This window comes from Theropithecus gelada, chromosome 11, assembly GCF_003255815.1.
Source record: "Theropithecus gelada isolate Dixy chromosome 11, Tgel_1.0, whole genome shotgun sequence".
Taxonomy (NCBI): Eukaryota; Metazoa; Chordata; class Mammalia; order Primates; family Cercopithecidae; genus Theropithecus; species Theropithecus gelada.
In genome coordinates, this window is record NC_037679.1 from 64003120 (window position 1) to 64026587 (window position 23468).

The 23468-nt window shown below is 37.2% G+C and overlaps 1 protein-coding gene across 1 annotated transcript in view; it reads right to left on the reverse strand.

The window, feature by feature from the left end:
- Positions 1-23468, reverse strand: part of SLC41A2 (solute carrier family 41 member 2) — a 138389-nt gene that overhangs the window by 74229 nt on the left and 40692 nt on the right. Inside the window, exons 4-6 of the mRNA XM_025402449.1 lie at positions 18511-18618; positions 4524-4595; positions 1595-1739 (exon numbers count right to left, since the gene is read on the reverse strand). Coding sequence (XP_025258234.1) covers positions 1595-1739; positions 4524-4595; positions 18511-18618 — 325 coding nt within the window. The remainder of the gene's footprint in view (positions 1-1594; positions 1740-4523; positions 4596-18510; positions 18619-23468) is intronic.

Sequence of the window (23468 nt, forward strand, 5' to 3'; positions counted from 1 at the left end):
ATTTTAATAAGCAGAATTTTTGTCTTGCATCAAACAGTGCCTTACATTTCAGTATTCTGGAAGCTTTTTAAATTACTAGAGACTTACCTTTCCCATAATATCATTGGGAAAAAAAAAAAAAAGCTATAGCAGAAAACTTTTTAAAAAATGCATTATGCAATAATCAAGCAAGATGTAATTGCTTAGAATTTTTTTTCCAAAAAGCACATTTGAAGATGTATATGGGAAGTTCTCCTATATATAGTATCATCTATATCTTTTCAGCTGAAAACAAACATTTTATGTGTATCATAGTCCAGTGGAAAGAGCTAAGAGTCAGGAAACTTGTGTTTTAGTTCTGATTCGACTGGTAACAAGTTGATCAGACTGGACAAGTCACCTTACCTAAGTTTTCTCACCTACAAATATGGCTAAGAGTTTCTACTTTACATATACTAAAGTGCTTATAAAGGTCAAGTTATCATCAAATTAGACCACACATTATTCAAAGTAAGAAGCTTTAAACAAATACATTTTAAAATTCTGAATTTTTGGTAGTTTTGAAAAGCTTTCAAATACTTGTTAGACTGAACAATTCTAAATGACATTTTCTAAATGAAATAAAATCAGAAAAAAGAAGCAAATGAGCCTAAAAAAATAGCATGCTGATGGTATAATTTTTTTTTTTGTACCAAAAATTTAATTTTCTGACAGCCTGACTTTACTCTGCTTTGGTCAATGTTAACTCCATTCAATTGTAGTAATTCTTTATAAAGACAAGAAACTACTCCTGATACAATTAAAGTACTAAAACAAAATGCTTGAAAATATTTTGGAAGTCATAATTTTAATAAGATTCCCTAAATTCCCAGAACCTAGCCAAAAAAGTTAGCTGCATTGTATGATCACCTCACGTGACAATAATCCATTTTAAACTTTGCTGGTGATACAAGGGCAAGAAAATGGCAATTATAAAATTAAAAGAACAAACTCTTTATGATTTTGGTTCCACAATAAGCTAATTCTCTAGTGTAAAGTTCATACTAATAAATATAAAGAAAAATAACCAAAATAGAAGTTCTAAAGTAATTAATTTTTAAAACCTTCTGGCTCTTGAAAATTCTATAGCCAACAATATATTGTCTTAAGTATAAGGTTATATTTGTATTGCTACAGAAACGGAAGAAATTTTTCTTGAAATCTGAAACAAAAAAATGTCAACAGAGGATGGCTTTTGAAACCCAGAATTCCTGGAACACTTGTTACTCAAGTGACAAGCCAGTAAATCCCTGCATGATGTCCAGAAAGAGTTTCCCAATTCATTTAACTTACAGAAACAAATCAATGTTTAGACAATTCTCCTGATGTTTTTGGGGAACTATAACAGAGTATCCAAGGCCAAGAGACAACCTCAGAAACGCCTGTTGTACACTAAGGTTTATAAACAATGAAATGTAAATATATCTGGAATAATTAAGACATTTTTTAAGTTTGTAGATAAGATTTTTTTCTGTTGCTTTCATAACAAGTATCATTTAAATAAAAATAGTCATCTTAAGAAATAAACCGTTTAAATGTAAAAGGCTATAGAGTAGACATTTATAAATTCACTTACCCTGCAGAAGAGATGCAATGAAGGCAGTTGCCACACTGCTGGAGCACAAAAGTATGGAATGATCAAGGTAATATTTTCCTTCCGGAATCCAGCCCAATATAATTGCTGCCACAGCTGCTAGAAAACCAACTACTGTTGCCTGAACCTGAAAATTTTTTCATAAATTCAACTGAATTATTCACTTTAAAAACACATTTAAAAATTTTGATTATGTAAATATTACTACAAAAAGTCAAAAAAAGTATTGCATATAATAATTGAGCTACATTACCTTTTAGAGTAGTTACTATATTTCAGTTTTAATATTCCCTAAGATGGTGGGTTCTCAAACTGCCCTGATGATCTGGTGACAACAGGTATGGAATGGAGTCCAGGAATCTGTTTTTAACAAGCACCCCAAGTGATGCTGATGGTATAATTAATAGATCACCTAAGAAAATGCCACCTTCAGACTGAGAAGTACCCAATCCACACATCTGAAGTCTGACTCTAGAGGTAGTGTTGGCAAGAGATTGGATTTTATAATAGAAATATAGAAGTTTGACTCCTGGTTCTAGCACTTAATCTTGTAGCAAATATTTAAATTCATTAATTCAATGAGTATTTATTTAGATTCTAATGCATATAATGTGCTATGTTTTGTGTTGGGCTACAGCAGTGGTCAATGTAGATTATTCCCTGCCCTCACAGAGCTCTTGGTCAGTGGGAGAGACAAACATTTGAAAATAACCTCACAAATAAGCACAACTGTGATTAGTGCTATGAAAATTTCAGTTCCTAAACAGTAAGACAACAATGATAACCTCAAACTTTGTGATTTAAATTAATTATATAAATATATAAAATGCTTTCCACAGTACTGACATAAAGCAACACTAAAAAAACCTGTGACTAAGAAATAACACTGACCGCTAACTCAGCTTCAGATTAATAAGATGTCAGAACTAAAAGAAACCCTAAGGGAATCATCTATTGCACTGATGAGTTTGTGTCATGGACTCCTTTGACAATCTGGTAAAAACTCTATAGAATAGAGTTCTCTTTCTCTAGGCAAACACAGGGGCACTCAGTATTTTGAGTAGAATTCTTGGTGTTCATGGACTCTCTGAAGCCTATCCATGTGCTGGAATTAAGGACTCCAAGCAAAAAATACAGTACATTGACAGAAGAGCCAGGACTACAGAGACCAGATATCCTGGACTCCAGTCCCATGAACTTATATTAATACTATAGCTCCTGTGGATGTCATCCACAGATTCAGAGCTGAGATTCAAACTAATAAGCACCATGATGAGTGTAGCAGTTAAAATATTACAGTATTTTCATTCTGGTTAGTAAATAATGTAATTACACTTCAAAGCAGTAAAATTAATTTATAATATAAATTCTAGCACTATGATTCCAAGTCCTGTCTGGCTTGACATTGGAACACAGAGCTAGAGAGCCTACTGCAGACATCATGGTGTGTATATATATAAATCTATCAATTTCTGAGAAAATAAAAGCACACAACTGAGATGAGGAAGTCCTATTCTGGAAACCTGCAAAACAATGACTAACTGAAAAATGACTAATTGTACCCAAGAGAAAGCAAAGTCTGGGTTCAAGTAGTAGATGGGAAGGTTAATAGGGGCCATGGGCCTGAAGAGATGTTGGTACAGGACATGTCCCTCCTGGTGAGGAAACAGTTCCTCATGTGGGACTGGAGACTTTGCTTTATTTGGCTACTTATATATGTATTTGGTCCAGGAGGCCATTCTGTACAATCGTGAAGAAATCTGTGACAGGCGATCTACCTGGGACTCCATTTAATAGTGAGAAGAGCACACCCCTGAGCAAGTGGGAGTGTGGGCCTCCTCTGTGCTTTCTACCCTTCTCTCTTTCTACCCTCCACGGCCAGTATCCAGGCAGAGGAGACTTGTGCAAGCCCATCCTACTCCCCTCCGCACACTCATCATCTACTCCTTCACAAGTGTTAGCAAAAGAAGCCTCAGGAAGAAAAAACTCTCTCTCCCAACCACTACCCCCAGCGCTCCATTTTCTTTTCTTCTCGCTTTTGTCTACTTGTGACTAGACTTCAACCAATTGCTGCCTCACTGGCTGGCACCAGGTGTGTCCTGAGGGGCCTGGTTGGGGTTCCCGGTTCTTCATACACCCTTGGCGGAGTAAGGCACATAAAGACACAGGCTTCGGGCTATGGCAACTAGAATCAGTGAATTCCTAGCTATGTCTGACTACCATCTTGACTGACAGTTGCAGGGAGAGAGGATGATAAAGAAAAAGTGAAGACTAAGAATGGGAGGAAAAATGAAAAGCTCACACTAGCTAGAGAATTACTAGGGGTAGCCGCAGTCTTCAGTCTTAGGGGTAGGAGAAGGTGAAGGAAGAAGAAAAAGAGATATTCACCTAAGATTAGAGAGAGCTGTAGATTATACACGATCTACACTTCACAGTTCAGTGTATATGTAATTGGTTAACTACTGTATTGTGTATATTAATACTAGTAACATTAACAAATTAAGGAAAACAAATATCTGACCATAATACATAGAAAAGAACTCAGTTTATCTTTAAATAGCAAAGTAAAAAAAAAAATAGCACTTAATGAAGTGTTAAATATTTACTAAACAGATATATTAATGCAAATTCTGGCTCTATCACACACTTATGATAGACAATATTTTGTATATTTTTTCCATATTTTGTATATATTTTTCATATTTGTAAAAACTAGTTTCTAAACAAAGAATAGCTTTCAGAGGTCATGGGTATCCATTTACTCCATCACTTTTTCAAGGTACTAAATTATTGTTTTGGTGTTTCTGAAAACAAAGGGTAGACTCACAGTACTAAAATTTACAACAATCTTATAGATAACACTCAAAATTTGTACACCCAAGATCTGTAAACAAATACGTGTACCACTTACCTGCTTTAAAGCCAGGTTGCCAATTATTAGGTTCCACTTTTCAATGGGCGAATCCATCTTCCCAATATTTACCTGTTAAAATGGATATTTTCATGTATCACTGAAGAAAATCTAAATGCTCTCTGCTGTGTTCAAACAGCACATAAAATCTTAAAGCCCCAAATAATTATTCAGTAAATCCAATGAGCTCACATTGTACTTTGAAATTAATTCTGAATTTACTACCAGCCTTTCAGCTAACGCTAGGTTTGCCTAACATGTTTAGAGAAAAAAATTTTTTTTTACTTACCTGTCTTACAAGAACTAGTGGACCCGTTAGTATTACCCACTCACTGATGTTAACTTACAACTAGCATCATCATGTATCATCTTAGTATGCCAAATTTTGTGTATTGAGGTCCATTGTAAATAATTACATAATTTTGATCTACTAGCAGTTAATTCCAAATTATAAAACTAATGTAACTTGAAGAATTATTGACCCAAAAATCAAGATATAAACAAATCATTCACATGTATACAATTTATATTTGACTCATGACTAAAACTGTTAGCAATAAAATTCATTCAGTTTACAAATAAATTTTGATCATGTACTTCAACTATTAAATTTTACACATCTTTCTGCTAAATGGAAGAACACTCTCCAAAATAATATTATCACTTACATACTCAATTGCTCTGTGAGCTAATTCATATTTCTCAACCACTTAGGATTCAAAAAGTGTATTTCCAAATCTGCCAAGTTTTTCTAATGTAGTTGTTTGGAAAGCAATGAACAATCATTTAGTAAAAACACTACACGGAGTTGCATTTCAATTACTCATGATGTGCTTGGTCATGAAAGACTTTCAAATGATCTACAGATAAATGGATAAAGAGGAAAGTAAGTAAGGGTTGTATTCATGGGTAGTTTTAACCAGGTACAGACTACAGTTTAGGTCACTGGCTTTAGACAAGCAGGTTAAGAGTTACATAAACATTTCCTCTATCAATCTGGAAAACAGATTCTATTCTGTAATCTCACTGTGGACTTTAGTCTCAAAGCATCCAGCAAATGCAAATATTGAGATTTCTCAGTATTTCAGAATAATTATTAATGCAGCCTTTATTTACATATTTCTTTACTAAGACTGGGAATCTAAATCATTGGTGAAATTCATGTTTGTAGTTCTAACAACCTGGGGCTTTACTCAAGTGAGTAATAAGGTACAAGCAATGTTTACAGAGTGAACCTACCTCAGGTTTAGAGTTCAAGAAATAGGAATGAGTGAAATTAGTCTTATTTTTAAATAACTCTTATCTATATAATAATTCTCATCTATAGGAAGCAATCTAAAATGATTCCATGAAAAAGTATAAGACATCAAGACTCCAGGGTTGCTTAATAATCAATGGAGACATACACATATTCAGGTCTAGGAGAAGATCAAGAAAGATAGGAGTTACAGAATGAATGAGTGCTATGAATTGGGTTTGCAACTGTGCCACATTAATTTGGCACTATCACCACCAGTTCCTTCTAAGGCTTGTAACTACATTCCCCAAAATCCCCTCCCCTATAGCTTCAGGTAACAGTCTGCCAGTGAGAAGAACTTGCCTACGATTTGGAAGTCACCAGTGAAGCAGAGGCTATTATTTTTGGAAGGTGATCAGACACGCAGGTGTCCAGACTTCCTTGCTGTAATGTATGTATGGCTTTCTTTCCTGCTCCAGGGCTTCAGGCAGTTTCTCTGAGCTTCCTACCACAGATCTTCATTTCTCCAACTTCTACAATCATGTAACCCCAAATTTCTCTATTAAATTCCCTATTGATTCAATACATACCATGGCTCTGTCTTCCTCACCAAACCCAAAGTGACACTTTTCTTTTCTTTTTCTTTTTTTTTTTATTTTATTTTTTGAGACAGAGTCTTACCCTGTCACCCAGGCTGGAATGTAGTGGCATGATCTCAGCTCACTGCAACCTCCATTTCCCAGGTTCAAGTGATTCTCCTGCCTCAGACTCCCAAGTAGCTGTGACTACAGGTGCCCACCACCATGCCCAGCTAATTTGTGTATTTTAGTAGAGACAGGGTTTCACCACATTGGTCAGGCTGGTCTTGAAATCCTGGCCTCAAGTGATTTGCCTATCTTGGCCTCCCAAAGTGCTGGGATTACAGGAGTGAGCCACCACACCCAGCATCATTTTTTCAATTAATCAGTTTGCTTTTTTTCATGATCTCTAGGGTGGCATTAATCAATTAATTTGTTTTATAAATGAAGATCACACTCTCTGAGTCCCTTACTAATCTAGAAGTCTCTGAATCTTTACTCTTCTTAGTCTAAGATAAAACAATAAATAACAAATTAAAACAACGTATGGCCTAAAATAAAAAATAAAATGTAGAATATATTTATAAATAATAACTTTTTGTATAAAGCAAAGATTTTCCAGAGTAAGATTTTTTTTTTAAAGTAAACTAAAGAGAAATGTTGCCCCAAATTTACCTTGTTAGGGAAAATATGTATAGTATAGGCTTGCATTGGCATGTGGATAGAGGTGTGGCAGGACACAGAAAATTGATTTTGTTGCCTCCATCTTGTAAAAACTACACCAACAGGTGCTGACCCATCCTACTGTCCAGTGGTTTAGTGTTAGTATAAGCCATCTAAGTTTTTTCTAAAGTGGAGAGGGAGAAGTATGAGTGTTCTGTGTAAAGGCCTTTGCTAGACCTACTTTTTTAGATTAGCTGACCTGATGGTGCCCAGCTAGACAAACCAAGAGCTTAGATGGTGATAAAATATAATAGGGCATGATCTAGTGAAGACTTCTGTGTAACCCAGTTTTATTTAAATTATGTATATCTTAAAGTATTAGAAAAATAGACCAATATTTTTGCAGAGACATCAACTAATTTTTTAGGAAAGAGTAGAGCTGAGGTGGCCAGAGCCTGAAGATGTGTTATGTGTGGCCAGCACAGTGGTTTCAAAATTTTTGAATCTGAATGCCTTTAGGTAGAATCTGTCACCTCTAGTTTTTATAACCCCCAAATCCTTCTTCTGCATAAACAGACGTTACTTATCTGACCCTGAGACATATTAGTTATGAGCAAGACTTAGGATTTATTGGAGCTACATACAAAAGGGGTCTTGGATGACCTTGAAATTATAGATTTATAAATATAGCCACTACAATTAATGCTAGAAAAAATATGTTTAATGAATAAATACTTGAAACAAAGGTACTGAAAGTCTCCATTGATGTATTATCTTAAAAAACATGTATGAACTATATGTGCAAAAAAATAGATTTTTTTTAAAAAAACAGAAAGTTACCATTGTTACTTCCAAGTGTTCGGTGTATGGATAATTTCTATTTTTTACTTTGTCCTCCAGTGAATTTTTCAAATTTTTACCACTGAACATGTAGTACCAGTATAATCATTTTATTTAAAAACAGATATTTGCAAAAGAAATATCTAATAAAGGGCTGCTATCCAAATGACACAAAGAACTCTTAAAACTCAACAATAATAAACAATCCAGTTTAAAAAATGGGTCAAAGATGTTAACAGACACCTCACCAAAGAAGATATACAAATGGCAAATAAGCATTTGAAAAGATGCTCCATATCATATGTCATCAGAGAAATGCAAATTAAGACAACATAGCACTATACACCTATTAAAGTAGCCAAAAGCCAGAACACTGACAATACAAAATGCTGGTGATGATGTAGAGTAACAGGAACTCTCATTCATTGCTGGCGTAAAGGCCTTTGCTAGGTCTACTGATATTAGATTAGTTGACCTGATGGTGGGAATGCAAAATGGCACTCTTCACTCCAGACCTTCCATTTAATTCTTTTTTTATAGTTACTAGTTCTCTTTTAAGGCTTCCTATCTGATCACTCATTGAAACATATTTGTCTATTATTTGAACATATTTTCCTTTAGTTTGAACATATTCATACTAGTGGCTTTAAAGGCTATTAAATCTAATATCTGGGCCCAATTGGAATCATTTTTCATTAACTGGATATTAATCATACTTTTCTTGAATATCAATCACACTTTTTGGTTTATTTCCACATCTAGTGATTTTGGGTTAAAAACCGGACAGTGTAGATAATATGTTGTAGTGACTCTGGATACTGTTATGATCTTGTGATGATAATTGAGCTTTCATTTTAATAGGCAGTGAACTTGCCCAGACTCACACTATAGGCTTTTGTCTCTCCCATAGAGTGAAGCAGCTCATCTCTCTGCTTGGTTCTTTCAGCTACCAACAAATGCCTTTTAGTATAGCCCTTTGAAAGTCTCTTCTGTACCTGTGCACTTTAAGCAAACTACACCACCAAAGATTTGGGCACAAATTATGCTCAGATTTCAGGGCTCACTCTCCATGCAATCCTCTTGCTTCTGAGATTCCTTTATAAGTTTCCATATGCTCTGTCAGCTCCCAACTCTGTCGTCTGATAATCCAAGCCACTAAAACTTCAACTTTCTGCCACTATAGCTATGCATAGATCACAGAAGACAATCAACAAACACAGAAATCTTAACCAGTGCATTTGTTTTTCAAGTGTAGGCTTGTCTCACATTTCTGCCTACTTTATTGTTGTTGTTGTTGTTGTTGTTGTTGTTACCAGACTCATTTAGATTATTCCTATGCATACTCACTTTAGTACTTGGCCAAAGATTTCATCAGATCTTTTTTTTTTTTTTTTTTTTTTTTTTGAGACGGAGTCTCGCTCTGTCGCCCAGGCTGGAGTGCAGTGGCCGGATCTCAGCTCACTGCAAGCTCCGCCTCCTGGGTTTACGCCATTCTCCTGCCTCAGCCTCCCGAGTAGCTGGGACTACAGGCGCCCGCCACCTCGCCCGGCTAGTTTTTTGTATTTTTAGTAGAGATGGGGTTTCACCGTGTTAGCCAGGATGGTCTCGATCTCCTGACCTCGTGATCCGCCCGTCTCGGCCTCCCAAAGTGCTGGGATTACAGGCTTGAGCCACCGCGCCCGGCCGATTTCATCAGATCTTATACTCAGATTTTGGGTCTCCCCTTTCCTGCAATTCTAGAATTTCCTCCCTTAATTCCCAGCCGCTCTGCCAGCTCTGAACTCTGCTTTGAGCTAAAAGGACTATCAGTTTTCTGCCATATGATATCCAAAGATAGGGGATTTCCCTCAGGCAAAAACATCAATAACTTTGCAATTCTTACTCATTGTAGTATGGTCTTTTAAAGGTAAATGCCACTTTCTACCTGCTTCTGATCACTTTCCATTGCCTTCAAACAGTTCCTGCTTCTGATCACTTTCCATTGCCTTCAAATAGTTTTCTAGATTTTATAATTGTTAATCTCTGGAGGCTTCACCCAACCATTTCATTCTGCCATTAATTAGAATTAGAAACACTGTTATATATTTTCATATGCTTGAAATATTTTATAATAAAACATTGTACACAAAAACACACACACAAATATCTGTCTGAATGTACAGAGATGATATATATGCTCCTTTTCTTGATTGATGGTAGTTTTTACAGGTATATATTATATATCTAAACTCAGCAAACTGTAGACTTTAAAATTGCAGTTTATTATATGTCAATAAAGCTGCAAAAAGAAAAAAAAAAAGGTGGGGAGGAAACCCTAATTGATTAAAAACCTAGTGGACTATAACAGTTTTCGATTATACATAAGTAGTTCTACTCCACAAAGCTATGGCTAGGGATTGATATTTATAACTTAAGAAAGATACTTTAAAGTGAGGAACTAACAGGAATATGCAATTCCATTTGTATCTAGCAATCAGGTTGTACAAGAACATGCAGAATTATGCCAAATTTAGGAAATAATACTGAGATTGTAACTATAACTAAATTGTTCCATAGTTATTAATATCATTATCTGGGTTTTAATTTGCCTTTTAGAACTTTTAGAATCTGAATTGCAAATCTAACTTAAAATTATTAGGGGAAGAGATTTTGCCAACTTCTTCATATCCCTCATATCCCTCCACTGGAATGTAAGCTCAACAAAGGCAGAAATATTTTCTGTTTTGTTTATTACTGATCTCCTGGCATACACAGCAGTGCTTGGCACATAGTAAGGGCTCAAAAAATGTTTTTGCAATTAATGAATGAGAAAGGTAGAGTGTTACTAAATAATTTAGATAATCAAGTGTTCTCTGAGAAGAGGTCTGAGGCAATAGAAATCAGTTTTGCCTAGAGTAGAAAAGTACTAATCAAATCATGCTAGGTGATTTACTCCTGGGAAATAGTTTCACAAACTTTTTTTAAAAAAAATACTGGGGCCAGGAGTGGTGGCTCACGCCTGTAATCCCAGCACTTTGGGAAGCCGAGGCGGGCGGATCACGAGGTCAGGAGTTCAAGACCACCCTGGCTAACATTGTGAAACCCCGTCTCTACTAAAAATACAAAAAATTAGCCAGGCGTGGTGGTGGTCGCCTTCAGTCCCAGCTACTCGGGAGGCTGAGGCAAGAGAATGGTATGAACCTGGGAAGCAGAGCTTGCAGTGAGCTGAGATCGTGCCACTGCACTCCAGCCTGGGTGACAGAGGGAGACTCCGTCTCAAAAAAAAACAAAAAACAAACAGTCTTTAGGGCAGTGAACACCATTTTTGACTTCTTTATACCTAACATTCAAAAGCTGAAAATTTTAGACCTCAAACAATAGAAAAACTCAACAATTTATAGAATCACTGTACTTGGTTCATTTTCTAATTATATACTACTATTATATATCTATAATGCCTACTATAATTTCATATATACTATTGAAAAGATTAAAATCCAGGAAAAAATTATTCAAGTTAATCATCATACCTTTAGAAACAAGTTTTGACTCAAGTAAGATGGCAAGATAAAGTTGATTTGGATACATCATTTTTTAATTCCCTTGTAAAAATAAGAAACCTATTTTATTTATTTATTTATTTATTTTAAGACCAGGGTCTCACTCTGTTGCCCAGGCTGAAGTGCAGTGGCCCCATCTCAGTTCACTGAAACCTCCTCCTCCTGGGCTCAAGCAATTCTCCTGCCTCAGCCTCCTAAGTCGCTAAGACTGCAGGTGTGTGTCACCAAGCCCAGCTAATTTTTTTATTTTTTGTAGAGATGAGATTTCACCATGTTGCCCAGGCTGGAAAACTATTTTATTGAAATATCTTTTTATCTGTGACTGTTTAGTCTTTAGATTTATAGAATAACAAGCTTTAAAAACAACTGACCTTCCACAGATTGAATGAGTAGACTGTATTTTATGATATTTTATGTTTCAAGTTCTTTATCTTTATACTTGCCAAAGGCCTTCCTTATAATCTTATAAGCTCATTTATCCTGATTCTCCTTCAGATAATCAAAAAAATGAGAAAGGACCCTTGAATGGAGCAAAAAGATTAAAGTAACCATCAATCGGCCTTCTATAGCTATAATTATTTTTCTCCTAATTTTACAAGTGAAAACAAATACTACATAAAAAATGTAAAATGTTTAAAAGCATTTTTTTTGCACATAAATGAAAAAAACAGCTTTCAAATAGTGACTGCTTTAAGTTAAAAAAAAAACAAAAACAAACTATACTCATTCACCCTTCTCCCTGGAACCACTGAGTACAGTTAGAAACCTGCTTCGGTAGTCCCAATTATAGACAACAGGCAAATAAATTAAGGTGATGACAGGTGGGGCATAAGGAAAAAGAAAGAGGAATTTCATAGGCAGAATTCACAGACTGGACAGTAACTGGATAGAGAGCGAAGAGGGACAAGATGATTGATAATGTTAATAAACTGATAAGAAATACAGAAAAAAGAGTATGAGTATAACTGGAAATAAGAGAAACTAATGAGTTTCGTTTAGAATGTATTGAGTGGTATCCAACAGGCAACTGAAAATTCAGCTCTCAAGGTCAGGAAAGAGTTTGGAGATATAGATCTGAGAACAGCAATGTGCAAGCAGTGCTGGATTCAACGAAATCACTGAGGAAGAACATGTAGAACAAGGTACTAAAATTTCAAGAAAACCTCAAATTTAGAGGATGAGCAAAGAAAAACAAACAAAAGACATAGACTGACAAGCAGTGGTGAAAGAGCTGGGAGAATGAGAACACAGTGAGGTCTCTCTCAAAGCCAAGGGCTATAAAGTTTTCAACTAGAGAATAATCGGTGAAGAGTTCAGAGAAGATGAGGCTTTGGGGATTTTGCCATCAAGAAGTCATTAACTTAGAGTTTCTTAACAGCGCATAGAGTATCAGAACTGAAATACACCCAACACTTCTCTAGCATTCTGTCAGAACTGTAGTTCTCTACCCAGCAAACTTGAGATCTAGTTCTCTAAGCAATTGAAACACCATAAACTAAAATAATATACCATGTTATCATAACTTGGCACCACAAGTTGCTACTTTCCCATCTACTAATTTGTTGGCTTTTACCCCTCTCAGATCCAGAAAGAATTTTTAGTGATGGCTCCTAGTGTTTAATTTCAGTTAATCCATCTATCAATTCTGTTGATTCTCTCTGAAAATTAATTCTGGACTCCAAGTACCTCTCACTACATTCACTGTTACCATCTTGAATATCATCTCTAACCTATTATTGCAACAGACTCCCAACCAGTCTCCCCGCTTCAGTCCTTGGCCCCCTAAATGCATATCTCAATGCAGTAGTCAATCTGTTAAAAAATATCTATCTGATCACATTAACTCCTCTGTTTAAAACCTTCCATTGGTTTCTTATCTCACAAAGTAGGCAAATCCATATATAATCTGGCCTCTGGCTCATCCCCTAAAATTGTGCCCCCTTGCTCACTTGGTCCCAGCCCTATTGGCCTCCATGCTCTTTATCTAACACAGTGGTTTTCAAACCTCAATGTGTATCAGAATCATCTGGAGAGTGTGTTAAAATTTAGATTTCTGAGCCACACCACTGGAGTTTCTGATTTAGTAGTTTTTGAGTGGGGCTGAGAATTTGTCTTTCTAACAAGTTGCGGATGCTGCTGACCAGAAGAGCACACTTTGAGAACTACTGATCTAACATACCAACAACAGTCCTGCCTCTGGCCCTTTGCATTGCCTGGGACATTCCTATCCCAAATGGCCTCAACGCTTCTTATTTACGTTTTCTTACTTCCTTATAACATTTTCTTATTTCCTTGACTGAACTATCTTCTAATCAGTAGCACAGCTCTCAATCTATGGAATCTGGCAGCTCTACCCCTGCCTCTCCAAAGAAAGGCTGTTAGATCACCCTGCAGCAGAGTAGAGACTACAGATGGCAAGCTTCTCCCCTGTGCTGAGCTTCTAATCAGCTCTATTGGAGACTCCTTCTCTTAAATATGGACAGATACATATAAGCAGACATTTGAGAACAATACCTAGTGTAAAATATAGACACCACAACAAATTAACTAAGGTTAAAAAAAGATTAAATTCACCTTCATTCAGGTTTAATGGTAGTATGTGATCACATTAAACAGCAAATATCATTTGCAGCATATTGTTTTTTAACCAGATTCCCTATAGCATGGCCTATTTCAGAACAGACTGGTGTTTAAAATGTATTATTTGGACTTAAACAAATTCTGGATAATGCTCAAGAACAATGCTTTCGAAATATTTTCTTTGAGGTAAGCTAGCCAAAACTTCACTTTTCCTGCCAAAGTTATCAAGTTGCTTAAATTCTTGTATGCTTAACTATATTTATCAGAGCAAAGTTCATTTTCCAACAAATGAAACTAAAGCCACCTTTTAACTCCCATTCAGATAACTTTCTTCTTCAAATTTTCCCGCTTTTGTTTCTCAAGGCCTCTTCATTCTCTATCTCCTGCCAAAAAGCCTCTTGGATTGAGTTCTAGCTACGCAGGGTAATCCACCAGTTCTTATAACATAACACAAGTAGGAAAAGATGAAACACATGCATATAATTTCACTAATTCTCAAAATCTCAGTAAGACTACAAAAAAGTTTTTTTGTTTTTTCTTCTTAAAGATAAAAGCTAGAGATATACTTGACACACATTGCAGCTGGATGCCAAATGGTCAAGTGTTGAAATCAACATTCAGCTGACACTAAATGTCACCATTATATAAGGAAATACTGGGATACAGGAACAAATATAAATTTTAGACCATATGCTCCAGATACCTGAGACCAAGATATCTCAAGTTAGTGTTCCTGAAGGCAGACCATGCCACCACTAGGTGCCAACCAACCCCAGGAGCACCAAGGGATGGGTGTTTGTTGGAGGTGTAGATGGAGCTTAGACATGGGGCCTGGTGTATGTGTGAGGTCTTTCAAAGTGCAGCACATATTGCCAAGGGTGGGAAGGGAATTGGGGCAGGCCTCAGACCAGGGGGTGGCTCAGTGGCTCTCTCTACAACACGATGTTCCAAAACAGAACCCAACAAGTCCAAAAATTCTAACTCTGATCTTGGACTTCCAGGTCTTCCTAAGAATATATTTGTCAAGGTAGACAGAAAGAGAAAATGTTTAAGTGTGTAAGTTTGTTGTATAATTTTAAGCTATGTAGACATATGTTACATAGGTCTCCATTTGTATTGCTACACCAAGCCCATCTGTTAAATGCTTAAAAAACATTTAAAATGCTTTTAACAAAGCATTTAATATGCTTAAAAAGCATGTTAAAAGCCCAACGGTCTAGAATGTTTATAAATATTTGACATTGTTACAATTATTAAATACAATAGGCCGGGCGCGGTGGCTCACGCCTGTAATCCCAGCACTTTGGGAGGCCGAGGCGGGCGGATCACAAGGTCAGGAGATCAAGACCATGGTGAAACCCCGTCTCTACTAAAAATAGAAAAAATTAGCCGGGCACAGTGGCGGGCGCCTGTAGTCCCAGCTACTAGGGAGGCTGAGGCAGGAGAATGGCGTGAACCCGGGAGGCGGAGCTTGCAGTGAGCCGAGATTGCGCCACTGCACTCCAGCCTGGGCGACAGAGCAAGACTCCGTCTCAAAAAAAACAAACAAACAAATAAATAAATACAATAGTAACCTGGATTGATTTTTTATCAGATTCTGATATGGCTGACTCACTTTTACTATTCAGGTTCCAGCTTACATATACCTCCTCAGAGAAGTCTTTCCTGACCACATTGTATAAAATAGCCTTCAGGAATCATCCGTCATCACATTATCCTGTTTGATTTTCTTCACTTCCCTTACTGATATCCAAATTTATGCAAATTCCATCACAGCAGAGACCTTGCCTGCCTTGTTATTCATGTATAGACTAATGGATTCTTATTTTATTCCATGGGTTATATATAATCTGTAACTGTGATTATCTATTGTATGGCTCCAATTTTCCAAGATTTGGCCTGGCCAGTATGTCACTCGTTATCCTTTTGTCATGTCCCCATTTTTTTTTTTCATTTTTAGCACTTCTTTACTTTCCGGCACCACAAGATATTCGAGGTTCATTGTATACTTTTCTTCTCCAGCCCAAGGAGCTCCTATTATTTTTCAGTCCTTTTAATATTCAATAATTACAATGACTACATAATATAGACTAAAGTGAATTTACCAAAGTAATTCTACTCTATGAGTTTGGCTCCACCTAAGTGGCTGACTGATACTCCCAGACATCATCTATAGTTTACCAACTAACTACATAGAAAAGTATTATATCTGTAAATAACAATGTTTGGAACAACATTTAAACATTTTAAATATTAAGTACCAAAAATATTATGCATTGGTGCTAAGACCAAGACCTTAGCAGATCATTCTTACAAGGCACATGGGGAAGTTATTAGGTTTTTGTTACTGCTGTTATTTATTGATTTTATAAACTCTGACAGAGTTACTCTGTGCAGGTAAAAGGAATGGAATGTGACTTACTCCACTATATGTAGAGCTGTGTCCTCAGGAAAGTTACTCAACTGTTCTAAGCCTCAATTCCTCCTCTCTAAAGCAGGATAATAGTGCTTATTCCATAGGGTTGGTATAAGATATCCCTGAAAAGCAGTTAGCAAAGGACCTGGCGTATAATAAGAGCTCACTAATACCAGATATTTCATTATTGTCCTCTGCAGATATAGCTATATGACCTTTTATATACTATATAAGGAAGGAACTTACAAAGTTCCATAGGGTACATGAGCCATTTTCCCTTAATTAAGCAAACCAGGCCAGGCACAGTGGCTCACGCCTGTAATCCCAGTACTTTGAGAGGCCAAGGCAGGCGGATCACCTGAGGTCAGGAGTTTGAGACCAGCCCGGCCAACATGGTGAAACGCCATCTCTACTAAAAATACAAAAATTAACTGGGCATGGTGGTGCATGCCTGTAATTCCAGCTACTTGGAAGGCTGAGGCAGGAGAACTGCTTGAACCCAGGAGGCAGAGGCTGCAGTGAACTGAGATCACGCCACTGTACTCCAGCCTAGGCAACAACAAGATGGTCTCCAAAAAAAAGAAACAATGAAGCAAACTAGTAACATTAATAAAACATTATTTTATGCATTTCTTTCCAAGCATCTGCTTTACTCAAGAAACTTTAGGAAACTGACAGTTGCCTGGGTGGAAAAAGGGGGAGAGGGGAAGTGGGACAGAGGGTGGAGAGTCCTCCCATCAACAGCACGGTTTTCAGCTCCCACTTCTTGCCTTTAGATACATAAATTTTTTCCTAATTGGTAGATGGATCAACTCTATCTTGCTCTATCCTCTTAAAGGAAAAAAACTTTATATACTAAAGGAATTTCAATTAGTAATATTAGCTGGTGACTTAGTTAAGTTTTGGCTAGCATTTCATAGGCAGATAGCTCTTTGAAGTGAACCTTACTGGCTACGTGGTTTTTTTTGTTTGTTTGTTTGAGACGGAGTCTCGCTCTGTCGCCCAGGCTGGAGTGCAGTGGCCGGATCTCAGCTCACTGCAAGCTCCGCCTCCCGGGTTCACGCCATTCTCCTGCCTCAGCCTCCCGAGTAGCTGGGACTACAGGCGCCCGCCACATCGCCTGGCTAGTTTTTTGACTGGCTACGTGGTTTTAACCATAACTTGGTTCCATGATGGCAAACCCCAAAATAACGTTATAATAAGATAATAACGTCCTTTTGAGCTCCTAAAAATAACTCAGAACTCTGCTACTGGCAGTTTTTAATTGTTTATGCTTTTTGAATGACAATTTTGCAATATGTAGCTGAAGACTTAAAATTACAGATTTCTTTTTTCTGAATAGTAATTACAATCCTAGAATTGGCCCTAAAAAAATAAGAATGGAAAAATATTTGTACAAGAATGAATATTCATCACAACTTTGTTTATAACAGAAGACTGTCAGAAGGAGCTTAAACATCCAGTAACGGATGATGAAGTAAACTGTAATAGAGATATACAACAGAAAAGTACATAGTCAATAATGACACGGATCTACATTTACTGATATGGAAAGATGATCATGATGTATTTTTGAATGGAGATCACATTATAAAAGAGAATATATAGAATTCTAGTTCTGTTTTAGAATACACAGTATGTATTTGCATTATGATATACCTAACTATATATAAGTATAGATATGTAGGTATAGAAGAATCTGTATCAAAATATTAGTAGAGGTTACATCTAAGTGGATAATTAGATTTTCTTTTTTATATTTTTCACTTTTCTTCAGTTTTTATAATAAGCATGTATTACTTCTACAATTACAGAAAGTTTAAATACCAATCAATCAACCATCGAACCATGAAGAATCTCAATATCTGATTTACCCCATGCCTTAAACATTGATGATAAATACCAGAATGTCCTGGCATCAAAGGAAGTAAGTAACTACTTCCTGGGATAAAAGAGGGCCTATAATTATCAGATGAGACAATCTTTCAGAATATGGTATCAGGCATAATTACTTAGCACAGCCCTGAAGTGCAGAAGCATATCAGAGAAAGAAATATTTTCCTGATACAAGTTTCCCTTAACAGAGAGAAACAGTATAGGTAACACACATAATTTGAGGTAGGAAAAAACTTACTGCAGTGGATAATCTGGATGCCAATGTCATTTCCAAGTTCCCTTTGAGACCAAGAAGTGCCGGGACTAAAATGAAAACTTCTGTAACTTTTCTGAACACCTCCCAGTGCTGTAAGAAAAATAAAATAAAATTTCTGGCACTCCTTAAAAAATACTTTAGAACAAAGACATTTCTAAAAATCTCAGTCTTTTTCCCAGCTTGGCATCTACATTTTGAATAACTACACAGTTCATGTAATCAGCGAGCACCTAGCTTAACCCCATTCTCCTGAGCTCTGAAGCTCCAAGTCCCTTTAGAAGATACAGTTAGAGCTGGGAGTCAGCTGACATGCTGCTACAACCCATTCTACATCTACTTGTTACATAAGCCTTATATTCCTAAAGGTTTTACTTTATCCCTTTATGATGACAATCGTTAGACTGGAACCAGACAATTGATTTGAATCTTGCTTCCAATACTAATCAGAACAAACCCACTGGAAAACTATAGTGCTATTACTATCTAATTTCACAAATGAAGGAATAAAGACTCAGAGAGATTAAATTATTTCCCCAAGATCAAAAGATGGGACCTAGAGTTGACCCCAAGAGTTCTAAGTGATTCCATGTTTTGATCCCCATTTTAAGGTGTGAGGCAGAGAGGTTCATAAAAACAGCTCTAAACTGGAAATAAGGTTTGTGCTTCTAGCCATGGATCTGTCATAACTTGGCTTCATGATCCTGGATGAGTCATGTATCTTTCTGATCTCAATTTCTTCATCCATTAAATGAAAATAATATCCGTCCTGTCTAGCCTTTGGAGAAATACCATGTATAAATGAAAAATAAACTTCTAATCTCCCCAACCAAACGAATAGACCCCCTTCTCAGCCAAGGGCATTCCAAAGCAAACCTGAAAAACTAGCTTAGCCATGATGGGAAGGGGGCGGGTCAGACATGCCTCATTATACCCTCCTCCCTTTAAAACTCAGGCACAACTGACCAACATTAACATTAAAACAGAGATCTTAAGACTGACAAAATAGACTCTTTGTAGCAATGAGATACCAAATTCCAAACTGTCTCTAGTATACATGACAGCAGACCCTGAATGAAACCAAAGTATTTCACCCCAAAATGTATTTCTTTGACATATTTTTTAATGGCCCTGCAAAGCTGTCTCTTGTGGGGAAAATCTACACTCTGTAGCAAAACCTTTTCCCTTTTCAGGTCTTTTCCTAATCCAGGAGAGATTAAGAATCTGGCAACTTTTTAAGTCTGGTAAGAAACATTTACCATCTATTCTCTCTGAAGCCTGCTACCTGGAGGCTTCATCTGCATAGTAAGAACCTTGGTCTCCGCGACCCCTTATCTTAACCCACATATTCCTTTCTATTGATTCTAAGTCTTCAAATAATTTAGTTCTTTAAACCAATTGCCAATCAGAAAATCTGTGAATACACCTATGACCTGGAAGCCCCCACTACATTTTGAATAATTACACAGTTCACGTAATCAGCGAGCACCTAGCTTAACCCCATTCTCCTGAGCTCTGAAACTCTGAATCACTTTAAAAGATGCAGTTAGAGTTGGGAGTCAGCTGATACGTTGCTACCACCCACTCTACATCTACTTGTTACACAACCCTCATATTCCCTTATATTGATTGCAGGTCCCACATTCCTGAACCAAACCAATGTATAACTTACATGTATTGATTGATGTCTACCTGTAACTTCTGTCCCCCTTAAAATGCATAAAATCAAGATACAACCCGACCATATTGGGCACATGTTCTCCATATCTCCTGAGGCTATATCACAGGTCATGATCTGTAACCCTGGCACAATAAACTTCTAAATTGAGACCTGTCTTGGATGCTTTTTGGTTTACATATGATAATAAAAATAACAGATATTAAACTAACAGATATTAAAGAGACATATAAAGATATTAAAGATACAAGTATCTTAATAACACAAAGTGACATTTTACAGGTGCTATTAAAAGGTGATTGTCCCAGTAAGAGATTTTATGAGCTAGGCATATTAACTTTATGTCAAAAAGTATCAAAAATACACATGTTATGAATACCAGGACAGATGAGAAAAGTAAAACTTATTATCTATCAGATAAATGAAGGAAAATTTCAATTTGTTTCCAAACTTTCCCTAGGCTGTTCCAAATAGATGTAGAACCGGGGGGCCTAAAGAGACCTCAGAAAATATTTATCAGATCAGTCTTCTGTAAAATCCTGGTTCAAAGAGTTCACAAGAGAAATCCCTCTAATTGGGTTCAAGCCAATTAAGGATGGGCCTAAAAAAGCACTGGGAGGGGGGGTTCAATGGCACCCCAGATTATTAGTCTTAAAAACTAACCATCAAACAATTTTGTCCATGTTTACAATGGGCTAATGATTCTCATGTGCTAGTGAAATATGTATCTTTCAAAGACATTGGTAGCAATGATGATAATGATGACTAACAGATAATAATAATAAATATGAATAATATCTGACATTCACTGATTGTTATGTTCCAGGCACTTTTCTTTAGACTCACTCAATCTTCACAACACACCTGAGAGATAGGTATGATTTTTATCAGATCCCAGATATAATTCAGAATACCTTTTACCTAGGTCATCATTTTATGGCACCTGCTATGATACCGTGAAGCACATATTTGGTCTTCAACCCTGTTTCCTGGCATATATCTAAAATCGTTAGAATCTCCAAAGTGATGTCTTTGTGTATGCTGATTGACGACAGCTGGCAGCCCCAGGTAGCTTCAGGATGGGGGCTGGTCACCAGAAAGACCAAGGCATGATTAGAGGACTGGGACTTTCAAACTAACCACACCCACACAAACACCTTTGGGGAGGATGGAGGGACTGAAGGTTAAGTTGACCACTGATGACCAGTGGTTTAATCAGTCATGCCTACATCATGAAGCTTCATAAAAGTCCAAAAGGACTTGGTTTGGAGAGCTTCCACACAGCTGAACATTTGGAAGTTCCTAGATGACGGAGCACACAGGGAGGGCATGAAAGCTCCGTGCCTCTGCCCCCATACCTTGCCCTACATATTTCTTCATCTGTATTCTTTGTAATATCCTTAATGATAAACAGGTAAACATAAGTGTTTGCCTGAGTTCTGTGAGCTGCTTCAGCAGACCAATCAAACCCAAAGAGGAGATCATGGGAACCCCAGCTTGAAGCCAGTTGGTCAGAAATTCTGGAGGCCAGGACTTGCATCTGGTATCTCAAGAGGTAGACAGTCTTTTGGACTGAGCCCTCAACCTGAGGGATCTGATGCTACCTCTGGATAGTTAATGTCAGAATTGAATTGGAGAACACTAATTCTGCATCAGCCAGTGTCTGCTGCATAACTGACTGCTTGCTAGTGTGTGGGGTAAAACCCCCATACATTTGGTCACAGAAGTCTTCTGTGTTGGTTGTTGCACCATGAAAGCATCACATGCCATCACGATTTAGACCTGCTAGAATGCATGCCTATAGGTTACTCCCTTTGGTTATTCTTTCCACATTCAATTCAACTGAAATACTTATGTGAGAATTACTACGAAATACTTAACACCTTAGCATTGGTGTGACAACAGTAAGAGTTATGAATTATTGATTTCCCATATTGTGCTAAAAAATTCTCCATTATTTTCTCCATACTAGTGAGAAATAAAAATCCAAATCCCCCCAAAGCAACTGAAAGAACCCCCACACAGCAAAGAGGGGCCCCAGAATAATCTTGAAAACTGAGTTATCGGCCAGGACAGCATGGGAGATCAACAACCACATCCCATTATACCCCTTCCCTTGTTAACTGACATAACGCTTTCTTCCCTAAGGGCTAAACAAAAATCAACCTTTTCAAAAGACTCCACTGCTGATCTTGACTGCTTCCACCCTCTTTTGTAGTTTCAACAAAACAACTGACCAGCACTCCTTCCTGATAAGAGACCACCGATCACAGAGTGGTTCTGGCCAGTCTACATGCAACTCTTGAAGAGGTATGAAGTTCCACTGCACATGCACACATTTCTCCTTTTACAAATATTCATGACTCCTCTTACAGAATATTAAATATGTACATTTGGCCACCCCACTCAGCATAAATTCCTATTTCCTTTTTCCCCTCCTTTGAAGTGTCTGTTTCTGGCTTCTGACTAGAGGCTATGCTTCCCAGCCTGTCAGAATGGCCACCTTGCAGGCTGCAACCCTGTATGAGATATAAAGCTCTCCTTTCCAAATTTATGTACCTCATCATTCAAAAGTTAACACCAGGTCAGGCAGTGGCTCACGCCTGTAATCCCGACACTCTGGAAGGCCGAGGCAGATGGATCACTTGAGGTCAGGAACTCAAAGACCAGCCTAGCCAATGTGGTGAAACCTCATCTGTGCAAAAATCAGCTGGCATGGTGGCGTGTGCCTGTAATCCCAGCTCCTCAGGAGGCTGAGGCAGGAGGATCACCTGAACCCAGGAGGCAGAAGTTGCAGTGAGCTGAGATTGCGCCATTGCACTCCAGTCTGGGTGACAGGGTGAGACTCTGTCTCTCACACACACACACACACACACACACACACACAAAAAGTTGCCACCACCTGATGTGCTTGCAGAAGTTCCCAAACTTTCTCAGTTCATGGCATGCTTAGTATCTGAGAAATATTTTCATAGCATCCTTAGGACAAAAAGAATACCTAACAATCCTATGTATTAAGCAGTTAGGTCCGAACAACTTAATAAATATTTATTTCCTAACATTTTAGTAACCATTTGAGGAACTTATACAGGTAAACTGAAAGAAAAAAATAGTATTTTATGTCATTTTTTACAACCACAATTGTTTACTAATGGGATATACGTACGTGTTGGGCACTGCACAACTTCTAAATGTTGGAATTGGAAACTGTCACCCTCATTTCCTGTCTTATATTGATTTTTGTGTGACTCCTGCTTTTTATCAC